Source organism: Schistosoma mansoni, chromosome 3 (assembly GCF_000237925.1).
Source record: "Schistosoma mansoni strain Puerto Rico chromosome 3, complete genome".
NCBI classification, from domain to species: domain Eukaryota; kingdom Metazoa; phylum Platyhelminthes; class Trematoda; order Strigeidida; family Schistosomatidae; genus Schistosoma; species Schistosoma mansoni.
This window is the reverse complement of record NC_031497.1, coordinates 6,102,725-6,121,789: the sequence shown is the minus strand read 5'-3', so window position 1 is coordinate 6,121,789 and position 19,065 is coordinate 6,102,725. Positions and strand designations below refer to the sequence as shown.

General features: G+C 36.3%; 2 protein-coding genes across 2 annotated transcripts; both read left to right on the top strand.

The window, feature by feature from the left end:
• Positions 1–3,584: 3,584 nt before the first annotated feature.
• Smp_169240 (putative proto-oncogene tyrosine-protein kinase abl1) lies at positions 3,585–16,450 on the top strand (the record flags this gene model as incomplete). The annotated part of the gene is made up of 4 exons (XM_018799024.1): positions 3,585–3,693; positions 3,727–3,867; positions 8,613–9,295; positions 16,370–16,450. Exons 1-4 carry the CDS (start codon positions 3,627–3,629, stop codon positions 16,448–16,450), a joined length of 972 nt encoding a protein of 323 aa, XP_018650855.1. The 5' UTR covers positions 3,585–3,626.
• A 439-nt stretch (positions 16,451–16,889) lies between these two features.
• Smp_186990 (hypothetical protein) lies at positions 16,890–17,201 on the top strand (the record flags this gene model as incomplete). Its single annotated transcript, XM_018799023.1, has 1 exon — positions 16,890–17,201. One exon carries the CDS (start codon positions 16,890–16,892, stop codon positions 17,199–17,201), a length of 312 nt encoding a protein of 103 aa, XP_018650854.1.
• Positions 17,202–19,065: the final 1,864 nt, after the last annotated feature.

The following is a 19,065-nucleotide window of genomic DNA, read 5'->3' as shown; positions in this document are numbered from 1 at the left end:
AAGAGCAGGACATATAACGAGACAAGACTTAAAGTGACTAGCGAAGGTACTGGAAATGATACACATCCCGTCATCAGCGCATGGCCCTAGTTGATGACTATATGTGCAGTGAGAAATTCGATTTTGGATGTTCCATAACTCTTGTTCATCTATACGTTTACAGCCATAACTTTAGGAGTGCTTAATAAAGTGGCTTACTGGAAATGAGAATGACCGAACTGATGAAAGAAAAGATCAGTTTGGTAATATGAGCCGTGGGGTGTTTCAGAGGACATCCATATTTGTCGAAGGTAATGCTACTTAAGATAATTAAAAGAAGCAGATGAATTGAGACATTCCTATCAAGTGGTTACGTAGTTGAAAGCACAGGATATCTAATTACAGGGTAAACTAGTGTCCTGATCGTACATGTAAAAAATATGATATTGATATTACTTAGCTTACAATTACTACAAAGAATGGATATTATTTTTATACACTAGACAGAGTACTGATGTTTGCTGTGTTGTAATTTCGAATAAGTTATTTGGCAGAATTTATCCTCGGATAATTAAGCAGTCGTAGAGCCTATCCATCAACAATAACGAAAGTCAGCTAACTACTGCTTTCCCCAAAGAAGTAAACGGGGGCTTTACCAGTAAACGTTGAAGTTCTGTACAAAACAGACTTAAAACACTACTCCGTACACAGAACCCTATTCATCTGTTTATGTAGTCCGCTTCTAGACTTCTAGTTTGGTTCACGATGGTAAAATAACAGGAACTTAGTGCTATGATCCAAGTATTTTCCCTTCGCGAGTCGAAGTTCGTTCACAAACCGTTGAACTTCTTGATGTTGAAATATGTCTATCTCACGTGGTGACTGAATCTATTCATTCAGTTGACAGGCACTCATTACCCAAGCGATTAATCATAACCTACTAGCGACGTAAAAAACTTGTGAAGGTTTTTCTTGAAGAGAATGTTACGCTTTTCATCACGTGATATAATTATGTAAAGTTTCATCCCAATTATTCTGGCCACGAACAAAAACGGGTGGAATATATATAAAGGTTGTTTAAGTATCGTCGTATTAGATATGCCAATACCTGTCCGTAACTGTGACACCTTTACCAAATTTAAAAGGCTAATAACCCTGTTACCGGACTCTAAAGAGCTTCATCAACCATTCTTTGGACTCCCGCCCACCAATGAGGCACTTTATTACGGACCACCTAATATCTAGACGGAACAAGAATATAACGAACCCCATTGTTATTAGTATGAATATAACCAAACTACGGAACATATGCTTCATCCTCTCCCACTATTTATTGATTATTAATCATAGTTTTCTGTTCCTAACCCTCACATTCAGATTCCGAATCTCTCTAATCGTTAAAACCACATTATTCTTCCTAAGTATCATTTCCTTTTATCTTATGGATGCTGACCAACTTAGGCCGATCAAAAGAAGCTCAAATGTCTTAAATTCTTGTGAGTCGCCCACTGTTTTGTTTTTCTAACCCTGAAAATTTTACAATCTACTCTTTCATATCCTCTGGTTTGCTATTAGTCCCTACCATCTCTTAACCACATATATTCTGATATGTCTCTTATAACTTTTGCCATCAGTTATCTTCATAACGGTACGATATATTAAATGGATATCTAACCCATAATACAAATACTTTAACCATCTGATTTGCTTGTAACATGGAACTTGTAGAGACAGTGTATTCCAGCTATGGTCCTTGATTAAAGCAATATTCATACTGACCACAAACGTAAGAGAGCCTAACACAATAAAAGGAGGGAGGGTGGCATTACTGACCAGCAAACATGATGGTGGGGAGATAGCTTCAAACCACCCGTGTCTGTAGGGAGGAACATGTTAAATTACGGCTCCTTGTGTCAAGTGGGATGTCACGAACCAACGGTAGTGATGCGAACTTATTTATAAAAAATACCTCTTTAAATCATTTTTAGAATGCTGAATTGGTTTCACTTCCTACCGAGTATTCCTAATACAAGCAAACTAGACAATTCACTAAAAATGAAGCTTACTCCATACCCTATAAAATCTAAAAACAATAAGAGGGTTCAAGTAGCTTCGAAAAAGAAGGGAGACAGCCATTTGTATCAGAATACTGTGTCCAGCACTTTGCTTTATAATTACACATAATTCCATACTTCTTTCTGAACTACCTTCATTTATACAGTTCCTTATCTACCCATACCTTGTTCACACTTATTTTTTTAACACATTAGTATGCTCTTGCTTAATAATTACTTCAGTGACAGACAATTAAACTAAATGTTTCTACCTTAACTATTCCTCCATGAATATTGTGTGCTCTGCTTTTCGTCCTTCTTTTTTCTTGCACCTTTTTCAGCCTCCTGCAGATACTCCACCGAAAACAGATATGGCACGGGTGACTTCGTCCTACACCTTTATTAGAGCCTCAGATATTCCGGAGTTATATAAGGTTGAAGCTTCTAAAAGCCCCCAACTTCGCATGTATCTATTCTCGACCATCAGCTGTATAATACAATGCTACCTTCATTAAGTGTGCCAATTGTGATATTGACAACATGTTTCTTACGAAATGCATTTACATTCATATCTTATAAAATTTAACTAAGCTGAGTAATTTTCTACGGTGAAAACTGTAACTTCTGTAACAATTTGATCTTGCCTGTAAACCGGCATGCCTCATGTAACAAACTGTTATTTGGTAATAAATTATCATTATTATATTTGTGGAATGTGAAGGAGTATTTCATAGACAACGTACTTTATTGGGAGTATCAGCCTGCTACCATAAGATCAGGTTATTGTTGCAATATCACCTTACAACATAGACATCATGCTTAAGTAGGGCCACATCAAATCTGCGGTGCGCATGAGATACAATATCACACTCATTTATTCGCCTTCAGTCCAAACTGTTAAAATCTCAGTTGCTATCTTTTATGAATGCCTTTCAACGTCCAGGGCACATTTTTCAGGGGGACTTAGTTACTGCAGCAGATTCATTCATGAGAAGGTAAGCCTACGAGAATAAAGCTCACCTATTCCTTTGACGTTCCGCCCTCAATAAAGAGGTATAAGCCCGAATCTGAAACCTTTTAGGACTACTGTGACTAAGTATTTATATTCACTGCACTGAACACAGGAAAAATAAAATTGCTCCCTAAAGTTGAGATGTCAAAGCAAAATAACTAGTTGGCTTATAACAGCTACTGTTGAAGTTCTTGTGCAATATTTTTTTGGTAATCATATGCTAGTGAGCAATTCAAAATGTCACCAATAAACAATCAGACAAAATTAATGAACAAAGTTTGCTTTTCACTCCAATATTTCATCAGGTAGGATCAGGAAACTATCTTCGCCTTATGATTTAACTGTGTAACCTTTAAATAAGTAAATGCAGTCTAGGATACCCTGGTGATAAAGAAGATAAACCTGTTGTATTCAATATGATAGGGTAGTGTGCAAGACTGAGCGCCAAATATGTATATAATGCTCCAGGGGCGGTATTTTAATATTGATGAAAGCTTGTGAGCTTCCGATGAAGTGGAGTTGGATTTCTGATGGGAGGATATAATAGTAAACTGACAGTGCCAAAAGATGAACCAAATCTCATGAGCAGGGTTGATACTTCTGACCTGAGCAAAAACCCTAAACCGGCCGACCTTAACAAAGTTGACGGTAAATCTTCATCTTGATCTTACAGAATGACAGATAAACTATCTGATATTCGTTCCTACACAAAAATGGACGTGCAAAGCTCTAGTGATTCCCTCGTGTTGGGCCGAGGAGGAATTATGGTCGTATTATACGACTTCTCTGAATCAATGAGTTCTCAAATCAGCATAAAGCGAGGTCAGTTCTCAGTGTGATAAAATTATTCCACTTGGTATATAGTTCAGTGTATCTTTCTTCTGCGTTAGGTGAGGAAAAAGCAGCAGTAGTTCGGAAAAACCGCCGAAAATTAGTTACTTCATGGTGTGCCCTGATTGGGACTGGATTTCGGACACTTATCTTGACTTCAATTACCTTGCCATGTTATGGTCATATGTTCACAAATAAGCAGCACAATAGCCTTTAGCTTTATAATCATAGAAATTTAGAAAATACAACACTATCACCCACTAAGTTACAGGACATGGAGGGTATCTGTATTCACTGCTTCAATGTACACGAGGTTTTCACCTTTATGTTCATACCGTAATGATTTCGGACGAACCACTAAACTTTAAGCTGAAGTATCTTTCATCTTATCATCCTTAATAATACTTAAATGCTAGTCAACCATGCGGACTAGTATGCAGTGGCTGACGTACATGCTTTCCTGTTGGTCTTCATTTAGAGTTCCGTGCCTAACCCCTAAACCGTCTACTGTCATAATTTATTGAGTCTTAGGAGACACATGTACTGTAAGTGTCGCGCACTGAAATTTAGGTAAACTATATTGCCTTTTTATTGGGCGCACTTTGAAAAGTGGTAATATATTCCTCTAATTCCGTAAAACTCAACAAAGCAAGACGAAATTTTATTTCGTGTAGTTGATTTGGATCTTGGTGTAAGATGTTTCTATAGCGTCTAAACATTCTTAGGACTTATAACTAATTGATCTTTGCTTAGTGACGAACTGAGTATCTCTATCACCATAAATTAAGCAAACAATTTAAACAAGTGCGTTTTTTCTACGATTTCTTGCCTGACAAATAGAAAGATCCAAAACTCTCGAATCATTGTAGTTTGCAGAATTACGGCACATAAAATCACCGATAATAATTGAAACAGGGTCATGAACGTCTATGTGTAGTTTGTTAAAAAATATGTGCATGTAGTGCTGGAATATGGTTTGCACGGAAAGTCCACCTAGGTGAGTTGGAAAACCCTGATTCCAAACCAATGGTGCACATGGGCTCCAGTATCCTGAGGGAACAAATGGCGTATGAATCAATCGTCGGTCACCGGCTACCATGGGACTGCATCTCCTCACGATGCTCCACTGCCTTGTGGATCAGGCCTTTAGGTCAAAGTCTTCGGGTGTGGCCCCTTAAGAAAACCACCTTCTTCAGTTTGGGAACCTGGGCAGTTTCACAGCCCTCACACAAATCGAATGAGATTTGTGTGGCGCATATGTATCTGGTGCTTCCTTGTACCAATATTTATGTGTTCAAATAAATAAATAAATAGTGCTGGAATAATCAAATGAAAGAATCAGTGCATCAAGTAAATATGCAAAGTGAGACAGTGTGTAACTATGATGAGAATAAAATGTGTACATGTTAAGACTATTTTCACAAGTGCCAGAAGTAACCTGAAAAAGAAATGTTTTTCTGTAAGAGTTGTTAAAGGGCATCATAACAAAAGGGACCGAATAAAAGATGATTAAGTTTGGTCAGAAATCCTAGTGGATATTACTTCAGGTGTGGTTGGTAACGGAAGCCCGCTAACCTTGTCAAGCATTGTGTATAAGAGTCGGAATGCTGAAATCTCATTGTATAGGGTCTTAAAACGTTTCTGATGCTTAATCTTTACTAGTTTTACCACATGTTCAAATTGTGTGGTTCTCAGGCAAAATAACCTTTTGCCTCTGTCATCACTTTTACGTAGAATGAATAATATTACGTTGTTCTTGATCGTGATATACTTCGTATCGGAAATAATTGCCGTATCTGACCGTTTTATGACTGTCATTTATCCACTTTCAGTTCTCGCAAAGCGTAGGTCATATTAAATATTGTTCCATTTTCTCCCAGTTTTGAGTGGTTAATGACGTAGAAAAAATAGTCCACTTATTTATTGCTAAGCTTCACTGCACTCAGTCAATTAGCAAATATCTCTTGATTATTCACAATCTCAAAACCAATCTCAGATGATCGTGTTAAATATGTCAAACGACTTCAGGAAAACTTAAAGTTTTTAATCTTCAGTATTTCAACCTCACTGTCCAAAAATACAGAGTATATCATGTTTGATACACCATTATGAACGGTTTCCCCATTTAGGCACTCAGTAGTTGCTATCACGCCTAAATTCCACGAGTGGTTATTTTGCCGTGTATTGGTAAAATCCAGTCGTTCTTGGCTCTAATTTATTTTTGTTTAGTTAGTTAAGTTCAAACCTTGTGTTCAGTTTTCGCATACTTCTAGTTACCGCTTGTTTTGCAAGCTCATAAACTTCACGTACTATCCCTCGGAATTTCCGAATCAGACGTCAAAATCCTACCGGTCAAAGTTGTTGAACAGAGCTTTGTCGTAATTTCCCTCCAGATATTTATTTATTTGAACATAAACATTGGTACAAGGAGGCACCAGATATATATGCGCCACATTAGTAAGTAGTGGGTACTAGACTGTCTCATAGCTTATACATATCAATAAAAATTTAGTCAGTTAGTGCTAGTTGAGCTACATCTCGAAGTGCAAGTTTCTGTCGTTCCTCTTGTTGATTTTCTCATACTGGACTGTGTAAAGTATGAACATTACTTATACTGTCTTGTTATGTGATGCATATATCATAAATTCGAATTTTATTAAACACCTGTTTAACTGTATTCTAAAATATCTCATGTTGATTTGACGGTGGGAGTTTATTTTGATAAGTTTTTTCACTGCCCACACACAAATGACATGAAATGACGCACTACACTAATTTTTCGAAGGGCAGTTCAACTGGCCTGCTGCTCAGGCAACATCAACCAGTTTGTCCTGCCCCCCATGGCCGGTGACGACTGATCCACCAAACGAGGCGGAAGTTCGCAAGGAACTCCAACTCTTGAGGCGCTACAAATCACCGGGCCCAGATGACTTACCTCCGGCTCTTTTTAAAGATGGTGGTGACTTTCTGGCTAAGGAACTGACGGTGTTGTTTGCAAAGGTTTGGGAGCAAGAAAGTGTTCCAACATCATGGAATGAGTCAATAGTCGTCCCTATCCTTAAAAAGGGTTCACGTTGTTCCTGTAACAACTATCGGGGGGTAAGTCTACTTCCGATTGCGTCCAAACTATTGGCTTCTGTCATTCTTCGTAGGTTGTTTAAAACCCGAGAACGATTGACTCACGAGGAGCAGGCTGGTTTTCGTTCTGGTCGAGGATGCATTGATCACATCTTCACCCTCCGCCAAATGTTAGAACACCGTCATACCTATCACAGGCCAACAATCGTAGTGTTTCTTGATATCAGGGCTGCCTTCGATTCGTTGGACAGGACTGTCCTCTGGGATTGTCTATTGAAGAAGGGTGTGCCTGAGAAGTTCATTAACATCTTAAAGGCCCTGTATACGAACACCTCAGGCAGAGTGAGGGCATACAACCACCTTTCTCCCTTGTTCCATTCGAGCAGTGGGGTTAGGCAGGGTTGCCCAATCTCACCATTCCTCTTCAACTTTGCCATCGACGACATCCTGGAAACAGCTCTGATGGATGTAAGTAATGGCGGTGTGGATATGTTGCCTGGAGAACGACTTCTCGACCTTGAGTATGCGGATGATATTGTCTTACTGTGCGATAATGCCCAAGGCATGCAATCCGCACTTAATCAGTTGGCAATCAGTGTCCGCAGGTACGGCATGTGCTTTGCACCCTCCAAGTGCAAAGTACTCCTACAAGACTGGCAGGATTCTCATCCTGTACTCACCCTAGATGGTGAGCAGATTGAAGTAGTTGAGAAGTTCATGTATCTAGGTAGCTATATAAGTGCTGGTGGTGGCATGAGTGATGAGATTGATGCACGTATAATGAAAGCCAGAGCGGCTTATGCCAATCTAGACCATCTTTGGCGCCTTCGTGATGTTAGTCTGGCTGTAAAAGGTCGGGTCTACAACGCGTCGGTGAGAGCAGTTTTGCTGTATGCTTGTGAAACCTGGCCTCTCCGAGTTGAGGATGTCAGACGACTCTCTGTGTTCGATCATCGTTGTCTCCGAAGGATTGCTGACATACAGTGGCAACACCATGTTAGTAATGCAGAGGTTCGGCATCGTGTGTTCGGGCGCAGAGACGATAATTCAATTGGTGTCACCATCTTGAAACACCGACTTCGGTGGCTTGGACATGTTTTACGAATGTCGTCCCAGAAACTTCCACGTCGTGCATTATTTGCCGACTCTGGGACTGATTGGAAAAAGCGGAGAGGAGGTCAGTGTATGACATGGTGTCGTGGCATGAAAGAAAGCTGCAAAGGGCTAGCTTCTGTTGGTCCTTCACGACTCCCTGGCTGGGGTCCGAGAGATGGCGCAACACAGTGGCTAGAGACGTTATCAGATATGGCTCAGAATAGAAGCCAGTGGCGAACCTGCTGTAACCTTTTACTTTCTACATAAAGAGTGGTTCTAACTTTCTTAACTGAAAGAGTCTTCTGGTTGTACATTTCAGTCCGCCTTATCTTTTCATCCCTTCTCTTCCTACTTTCATTATTTTGTGTGGCGCATATGTATCTGGTGCCCTTTTGTACCAATATGCATGTGTTTAAATAAATAAATAAATAATAAAAATACCCATCTACTCGTTATTATATTGGTCTGGGGAGTCATTATAGATGGTACTGTGTTTGTTTTACTTAATTGATTCTGCATCTCACAAATGCTTATTGTTATTTATAAATTCTGTTGCTTTTCAGGTGAATTGGTACGCCTTCTAAGCTATAGTCCAGCTGGAGACTGGTCCGAGGTGGAAGCTTCTCTTGTTTTACCACCTCTCCCCAAACCTGGACCGGGTAGTTCTACTTCCGGATCAGAAAGTCATCCTTCTCAGTGCAAAGGTGGAGCTACTGTAAAGCATAGTCATGGGCCCACCATGGAAACTGGGAACAGTGTAAATACTTCTTGTAACTATTTGTTCAATAATTACAGACGTGGATGGGTACCAACAAGTTACTTAGCTACTGCAAATGTCTTCCAAAGTTCTGCTCCTTCAAAACAGTCTTATCCACAACAGTTAATTGGTTGTGAAGGTTCAGAAAAGCCGAATTGCTCAGTTAATGCCCCTTGTTTATCCAATTCACAATCGATTATTGCAAATGACAATATGCAGTCACGGGTACAAAACGTATCAAATAAGGGCCCTGTTCATCATGTAATGATGGATTCATCGCCTCTAAGTCTTTTAGAACCAAGTCTTCTTCCGTATTCATGGTATCATGGTGCTGTCTCAAGACAAGCTGGAGAACATCTCCTTCGAAGTGGTATCACAGGTTCTTTTCTGGTTAGAGCATCAGAGTCTGCACCTGGTCAACTTTCTGTAACTGTGCGCCACTTAGGAAGAGTCTATCATTATCGTATTAGCCAGGACAGCAGAGGACTAGTATGTTCGTTATGTTTTTTTCCGTTTTTATGTTTTAATCTTAAAATGATCAGATTGACTGACCAAAGGTTTTTATTTTGCTTACTAACAAGACAATCTCAACGTGTCAATAAGTATAATAAATTTCAAACAGATAATTGTCATCGTAAGGAAATAAATATTTATGTTGTTGCTCTGGTTTCTGAAAGATACATGGTTAACTCTAACTAGGTTTTTCTAAGAGGTATTTTTCGGATTTCTCCACACAATTCATGTTTACTCCGTTAAGTCCCATTAAATAGTTCAACTCTGTAGTGTTCCAACGTAATACCTGTTTTAATTAGTATCAATATGCAAAAGTATTTAATTCTGAACTTATTCATATTCAAAGCTAAGTTAAGTAATCAACAGCTACATTAATTTTGCTCTACAAAGTGATGAACTGTCGTAATGCTCAATAATTCAACTTGCCAATACTTAAAGACCCAGTCAGTCATAATCAATATGGAACATGGCGCAGGTGTGAGTTAGCCCAGGTTACCATACCACGTCAGTGTGATGAGATGGAATTAACAAGATGTATAGTGAAGGAGCCGAAGTAGTATAGTAGCAATAAAAAGGACTAAACATTGAGAATCTGGTTCAAAAAGACAGTAAAGAGGCATATATGAGGGAACACTGGGACTCAAGGTTTAGAGCAAGGTAATGAGTGAATGCATTTGCGGTATTGTGATTGATGTTAATTTATATCACGCATCTCCAACGGCTGATCATGGTTGTTTTGCGGACCCCAAGCAGGAGTCTACGTCTACCGAGATGTCTCACACCAACGGCCAATGACTTCATGGACTGATATCATGTATTGTTTTTGTCGCTCTTTGCTTTCTTCCAACCTACTCCTATACCAGGCAGCATCACCTGGTAACTATTTATGTGTAATATATCCTGACTACCTCAGTCGATGAAGATTAATAACCGCATCAACTCGTTTGCCATCTTTGCTTAGCACCTTATGCCTAAGATCAACATTGCTCACTCGGTCTTTACATGGAACGCGGGCAATGGTTGGAAGGCATCTATGATCCAAAACTTGTAGTCAGTGCGTATCTTTTACTTTCAAAGAGAATATTTCGTGGTTATAAAGTAATATGGGGTGAACTGCTGTATAGTCTTCTCGCCATCTGGTTGGCAGACAGACATCTCACCTAGGCCACAAATGATGTAAGTTGGTAAAAGTTAACCCATCTTTACGTACTAATTTGTTATTCACCGTAAAAGCTAAGTAACCAGAAGTAGAATGATGTTAAAATGCTCCAAGCGAACATGCATCATTGCAAGCAATAAAGAAAAACATTATGTTGAAGATATACAAAACAAAATGAAAATACACCTGCTTTACTTTGGTCTGCTTTAAGCTGTTCTACATAAGGTATTTAATTGTTGATTTATATGATCCATGAGACTAAAATCAAGATTATAACTTTTTGCATACTCCAGACCGACAGTCAGTGATATCATAAACTAATGCTTTGATTTGAAATAATCAGTCTTATCTTCCTTTAGCTTAATCACGCTTCGGTCACCATCAGAGATTTCATAAATATGATCATTTAGCTGTTTCAAATTTTTCTGTTATTAATGTCTAGTACACCCCGAAATTTCACTATAACCAATAATAATATCGCCTTTTGTATCTTAGTATAATTTTCACTGGCTACATCAGTAGTTATCAAGCGATCAACTTCTTTTCAAGTTAAATAACTTGTTTGACTGATAAATGAGGTTTCAGCATATAGGGTGAACCTGGCTCCAAAGGTGCTGATAAACACATACCAGTTATGTCAAGTTAAGTGTATAAGTAAGCTCTCAGATATGTATGTAACAAGGTTGGTTACTTTTTCATGTACTGGAAGCACAAGATAACTTATGCTCATAGGTCATAGTAATCTTTCCAAATTTTCATGATCTCCGTTTATCTGAAATTTTTAGTTTGTCTACTTTGTTATTAAAATCCAGTTTACAACACTGGATGTTATTTTTAAGTTTTATTTCATTGTAGTAGAGAAACCTAAATTCTAGGTACATCATAATTGCTGCAGATCTAAGTTGGTGATTGCATTTATAATGCTAACCATAATTATCACAGATTGCAGTATGACTTAAAAATTTTACATCAGTTCGTGTATTCGGTTTTGAGCTTTATTTCCTATCCGTGAACTTGGGGCACTACCCAATGTTTGGACCTACCAGATGATAGTCTTGAGTAAATCAAAGCGTCTTCAGTTGATTTGTGTAGGATTTAATTTACGATATATATGTGTTTATGTTAGTTTATGTCTCTTGAATCAATTAACAGGGTTTCCTATCACACTGTTTTGTCGAAAACTAAAACATATCTTAATGTGGATAGTTGTACAGCAGTTTTCAATTCTAAGTAATCATCTTATTGGTTTTCGTGATTTTTAAATCTGTTGTGAGAACTGGTATAAATCTTCATACGTGTAGGTACAAATTGGTGATTCCGAATTATAGATAGAAATATAAATATCCTCACCGATTGGTATGGTTAGTAGCTTAGTGGAAAAGCACTTGACTTTCAACTTTCGTTTGAAACTCGCTCCACCCACTTCGTTTGTGCAACCTGGGAACATAATTAATTTTCATACATATAGTCTGATACAACAGCGACTACGTAAATCTGTAGTTGGTAAATAAATGGGTTACTTATTATATACTATTAATATACATAATTTTAGTTTTAGTTGTGTATTATATTTCACTTGTATTCAGTTGTACTTAAGATCTTTTTCGATTTGTCCATAAACACTATACAGTGTGCACTCTAGTACCAAGTATTGGGCTTTCTATAAACGTACCGTGAAGCCTTAACATGCAAGAGATATGTATATTTAGATGTTGTAAAAATTCACGATCGTGCAGCCTCTCTAGAAATGAACTGCAAAATATACAAAAGATTTTTTTATTATTTCACTTCACAAATAATTGCTAAAGTGGGGATTGTTGTGCTTCAAATTTTTCTGCATTTTTTTGATATTCTACTTTGTTTATGTAGACAATTAGATTCTAGTGTAAGTAAAGCTATTGATATAGATCATTTATAAAACTTGGAAAAATGAATTATTCGTCAGGTTTCCTCGTTATTATATAAGATTTAAGACAAAAACAGTGGTATGATAAAATTCTAAATGGTTAGATGACCTTAATGAAATTCTGTTGCATATCCTAGGGTAAAAATTATGCTATACTGTTCTACCTAATTAATGGTATCATCTTGCTGTCGCTATTAATTATACTTGTTATATATATGTATATATACAAGGAATTCTCCGTAAATGTATAGTAGGTCAGAATGATCCGTATAATATCAATTATACTACATCTTTTCTCATTTGATTTTTATCAAATTATAGTTCAGAGTTGTCTCTTTTTCCAGCATAACTTATATTTTCGCCAGACATGAAAAAAACTACTGGGAAATTTATAATTTGCTTATTTTAGACGAAATACTTGTGTCACATTTACACAGTGATCGACCATTCAAAGTTACGTAATATCGATTCCTGAATATATATATATATATATATATATATATATATATATATAGTACAAGTAAATGTGTGTATATCTAGTTCTATCCTGAAGTTTACTATCCTATTTATATTCACATACTTTAAGAACTGTATATTTTCAAATGATAGGTAGCAGTTAATCATGTGTATCTATTAGACATATATTCGTGGACTTACAGTTTTCTCTGACTGTTGTTCACAAACAAACACGTCCATATCTATACATCTATATCTTTCAAAAAGGTTGGCGTTCAAAGGCTGTTGGATAATTGTGTATATATAATTAGTATTCAGTCCTATTTTTTTGTGCCAAGTTTTTTGTGTTCTCCAAAAAGGGTTTCTTAACAAGTTATCTATCATGGATTAAAAATTACCTTGTCAAGTGAAAATTAAAAGTTCAAACTAATTAAATTATATCTTTTTATCATGTTTTTGCAATCACATCTGACATGTTATTAAGTCAATCCGATTTGCTTACTGGGTGCTGTTAGTCATATTGTATCCCGTTTCTTTCAGAAATGTTCAGATAAAGTTTTGAATTAGTTTAAAATAAGCATTGTTATTCATATGGTTTGAACTGTCATTGTATAGTATTTCACCAACTGTTGATATCCATCTTTACTGTATACGTAGACTCTAACCGGAAATGTGTCAGTTTATCGTTTAGTTGAATTATCTCTGTTAAGTCGGCTTCCAGCGAACTCCAACAGAGCCTCCAGAGGCTCAAAAAGAGTCCCAACCAATCAGAGTTCGACAGAACATTCTGGAGTTCCAACGTGGCACGCTACCATTGGTCAGTAGCAATATATGTCGTTAATTGGATTGGCTGAATTAGGATGTTGATTTAACTTAAGCGAACATCTATAAATACCTACGATTTTCTGTACAAAACTGATCCTTGCAGTAAAGGTTTTCTCTGTTACTCGTGTCTTCTCTCTGGTCTTCGAGTTGCTGAGTAGTGCTAGTCTGGGGGTTATCCGAATAGCGTAAGAACTGAATAAAGCGTTCAACCTACAAGACATAACAATCTCCTAGCGTTTAACAAGGAGTAAATACTCATTTTTAATCCAACCAAAAATATATCACTTGATATGATTTAAGGGATGCTTGAATTCATATTTATAATGTATATTATTGAGACGAAGTTTTTTCTATTATTTGTATTCTTATAAGTTGGATCGTACCCAAATTGCGTTAGTCAAAAAAAATTATTTGATTGTAAACAAAAATAGTGTAATTGTGAGCATAGGGTTGTGGAGATTGTTGAATTTTACTGAAGTCATGAACCGATCTAAGTTAGATCGTCATAGAAAACGTGGAAGCATTGGACGACTATTTCGCCCTAGTATGGGACTTATCAGTAGGCCACATCCATGATACCGCACACGGGGATTAAACCCAATACCTTCGGTCTCGCAAGCGAACACTTAGCCTTTAGACCAATGAACCGGCATCCAACAGTGTTATTGTCCAACTTCAAACATTTTACGACATTGTGCGAAACGGCTGTCCAATTCATCTATGTTTTCAATGGTGGTCCAACTTAGATCGGTTCATGATTTTAGTAAAATAAACATAAGTTAATGAAATAGAATGAATATACAGTTTAAAATAATTGTGATTAAAAAATTACCATCGTCTAGAAAAACAATGTAAACCAGTGAGCATTGGTCAGTAGCATTTGTCTTATTTTACATTAAAGAACCTCAAGGTAAATCTTTTTTAGAATTCTCCCAGTTAGTTCAATTCTATTTACGTGAGCTACTGTAGTTTCGTTAATATCAATTCATTACTAATAATATATGACTGTGTATGTGTCTTAATAAACCCACCCTCACGCTACACAATCGATTTATCCAATAAATGTTTATATGATAGGTTTTTAAAGTAAATAGAGTACAAGAATACACATTTTTATCGTTTTTGGAAGCTTACCAAAACTTAAAAAGACTGTATTTCTGACAGCTGTTTTTAAATGACTAACAGTACATGTGAATTAGTTGTTGTTTTCTGTATATGTCTCTAGTGACTGTGTACATCTTAAATATGAATGTATTAAAACTCTGTATTTTTATATTTAAAAGATTGGTTTTTAAAGTTATTGTAAATCAATGTTAAAAAACTTACAAGGTTACATTTTGTATTGTCGACAACTGTTGTTCGAGTTTTTCATTTCTGACCTGAAATTATTTCTTTTGATGCCTGTACACACAAATCTTTTGACTGGCAATTATTTGTCATACTTTTATGTGAATGAAATACCGTTTTTCTCGTGATTAAAATATTCTAACTTAGGTGTGTGTTCATTGCTAACTGATTTTAATCGATATTAGACATATTGCGACATTGCATGTTACAGTTTGTATTAGTCATTAGGCCTTTTGTCTTTCAAGAAATCCATTGCTTCTTTTTTTCTCTAAGTAGTTTATATTTTTATTGAAAAATAATATATCAATAAGTTTATGACATGTTTTACACTTCTGTTTTTTCCTGCTTTTTGCACAGTTTCCTTCATTAGATATCGATAATACCGACCTTGTTTTACTTGAAGTTGTTTAAATGGTCTGATATTTATAAGTTATTTTAGTTTGACAGTAATGACCATTTACTGTAAGACTTCATTATATTAATTAATATTATTTATTTATTTTATGGATATGTTGTAAGTTTAGGCCTACTAGATGCGGCTTTACAGCTCTCGATTATATTATTTCTAAAAAGAATGGGCACCAAAATAAGCATGTACTATATAAATAAGGAGAGGGGAAAATAGTGTTTGATATGGGATTTTCTGGGATGACAATCGTCAGACATGTCTAAAGCCCGCTCTCCCTCTCGAAATGCTCTCACATGGCCACGCATGTATAGCCTCTGCAAGGGAAGTCCTACTCACTGCCTTCTCGTGGCACTACTGTTGTTTACGAAGTTGAGAGGACGAAAAGCGAATGTCCGGCGCTTTAACCGGGTTGGTGGACACGGAAAGTCCACCTAGGGGAGTTGGAAAACCCTGATTCCAAACCAATGGTGCACATGGGCTCCAGTATCCTGAGGGAACAAATGGCGTATGAATCAATCGTCGGTCACCGGCTACCATGGGACTGCATCTCCTCACGATGCTCCACTGCCTTGTGGATCAGGCCTTTAGGTCAAAGGCTCCGGGTGTGGCCCCTTAAGAAAACCACCTTCTTCGGTCTGGGCACCCGGGCAGTATCATAGCCCTCACACAATTAAATGAAATGACAATTTTTTGTGTGGCGCATATATATCTAGTGCCCCCTTGTACCAATATTTATGTGTTCAAATAAATAAATAAACAAATAAATAAAACCACCGAAACCCGGTATTTCGAAACGGTGTCACCTGCTTCTTATGTTATTCGGGTTATATTTTGTTTATATTTCATTATTAATTACTTTTCCTTACTAGTGAGTTGTTTATCTTTGAGAGTCACACTTGTTAAAATATACATGTGAGTATAATTAATTTTTTATGTACTATTAACAAGGTGTTTTTTTCCAGAATAGAGCAGTATTCTACTGTTGTTTTCTTTGCGACTATTTTATCAATTGATTATATTTCATGGTGAAAAAAAAATCACTCCTCAAGTTAATAAAATCCCTAAAGTTGCTAACTCTTGTTGATTATGTATTTCAGAGGAGGGATTTTCCAATGTAACATCCTTTAAACTTATATCCTTAATTCATCTAACATTCTTGGGATTCAATAAAATCGTAATGTAAAAAATTTCGAGTTTTTTGAAATCTTGATATATGAGAGACATTATTAAGAACAGCATCTAACGATTGAGCTCATTAGTCAGTAATAATCAAAACAGTTTTTAACACCATCCAGATTCATACCGCCAAGTATTTTTAAAACATTTCTTTTAATTTTAGTTCTATATAACAGAAGCTCATCGATTCCCGACCGTTGTTCAACTAATTGAGCACCATTCTCGTTCTGCTGATGGTTTGGTTTGTCCACTTCTTTATTCAGTACCGAAACCGCAATTTTTAAACCAACCTATGCAACAATCTTGCTATTCATCTGTCCCTCAAACATTACCCAGTTCAAGAATACCCGGTCCAAATCAATTTGAAGTCAATCCCATTGTTCACCAATCAAATGCTGAAATATCTAACTTCCCTTTAACTCATATAAATCCCGTATCACATGTGCCTAGACCATTTCATCCAAGTCATATAAACAATTCAGAAAGATTAAGTGCTTGTAGTGATTCTATCGGAAGTATGGAATTTGATGGATGGGAAATTGATAGGTCCGAAATTATAATGCGTCAAAAATTGGGTAAGAGAACAGGTTGTTATCTTTTATAGGCTTTTTAATGTATTAGTTAGGTCAGTTGATATCCAGTATTGTTACTTTAGACATTTGTATGTTTTCTGTTCTGGTTAATTAGTATATTGATGAGGAGACGAATTTACCAAGGGATGACGGGACGAAATCGAGTTCTCAGTTCACAATAAAAAATAATTTTGTTCGATTTCTAATCGACGAGTCAAGCAATCTGATGTGACTAGCTTAAATAATAACATTGTTTAATATAAGCCTCATCAAAGTATCTTTCGTTTTGGTCTTTGATGTGTTTTAAGTTTTATTCTTTCACTTAATATCCTTTCATTTTGACTTATAACTGTTTTATTTACTCATAGCAGTTAATCTATTCTTTTTATAACCAGTGGTATAAAGATTTCACGAACATTATTGTATTATCATAGATAATGTAAAATTTATTTATTCGCAAAACTACTATAATAAAGATCAGTAACTGAGCTATGTTCTTTCTATATAACTCATGTAAAAACCGACTGGGTTACTTTATTCAATTAAAAGAAAGTGAGTTATTTTCCTGTTCATTGGTATTCCCAGATTTTTCATTCCATTTCTATTGAATAGTTCATTGACATAGGATCAGAAATAATTGTATATAATGATGATAAGTGAGCTACTCTTAGAGTATCTAGTGTTCAAATTTGGCATATACATTAGTTAAATATACCTATTTATTATAAATTGACAATTTGTCTTGATCCACTGGTATTTTGACTGGATAGCCTCAATATACTAACATACTTTCAATTTTAGACGGTTTTCATTATGCCGTTGTTGCTATTTTTGACTGAGATGTGATTAGTATCAGATTGCACTGCTAACCAAATTCCATCTGTTTTATGTTAACATACTTTACTGTCTTAGTTATTTATAATTATTTTTTATTTATCTACTGAATAAATGTTATGTGCTCAACTTGGAGTAAAAAATTTCCGTGTAACAGCTAGTGATAATAGCCAGTTACCAACACTGAGATAGCTAAACTAATATTCGAAATAGCTACCTGGTATCTAAACGTCGGTTTAATTAATAGGCCATAAACATTTAAGAATCAGTCTTCATAAGTGGTTATCCCTTACAGATAATTAAATCACCGCGTTTTATGGGAGTTAATCACATTTCTTAAGAACATACAAAATGTAAGTTAACAAAAGGTATGACGAACAGAAAGTTATTTTTCTGAGTGGATAGTGTAAACGAAAGTAGTATTTGGAAATTTTCAACAAAGAATGCAAATATGCGTGCAATATTCTCAAGCAAGTACCTAATGTTTCACGTGACCTAGTAAATTTCACTTCTAAAAGTTTGTGTTAAGTAGAGACATATCTATCTATCTACTTATTGCTAAACGACCATCATATTATTCTGTTCTCATAATTATGATATATTACGAACTATAATGATCGACCGCTTTGCGTTACGGCTAAATTAACTATCATCTTAAAATTTCCATGTATTTTCATGACACAACGTAGAAATGTGTTTCGTTTAATATAATGTCTTCACTAGTTACTAGCTTCGAGGCGAAATTTCCGGAGTTATATTGTGGAGCCATGATCAGTGAAGTTCAGCCATTTGGGATGCGTGGATGGTACCTACGAAAGATAATGAAAGGTGATTGCACAATATTGTGGATTGATTAAAGTTAGACTTGCCAACTATTGGATCCAGAATCACCAGTCTAGAGGTTGGTTCCTTACTACGAAACCGATGGTGCTTGGTTCGATCTCCAGTCGTGGATGTTCACTGATGAGAAGTCCTATATCAGGATAAAACAGCTGTCCAGAGCTTCCAGGTTTTCAATGATTATTCAACTTTGATCAGCTCCTGATCTCAACAGTATTTACC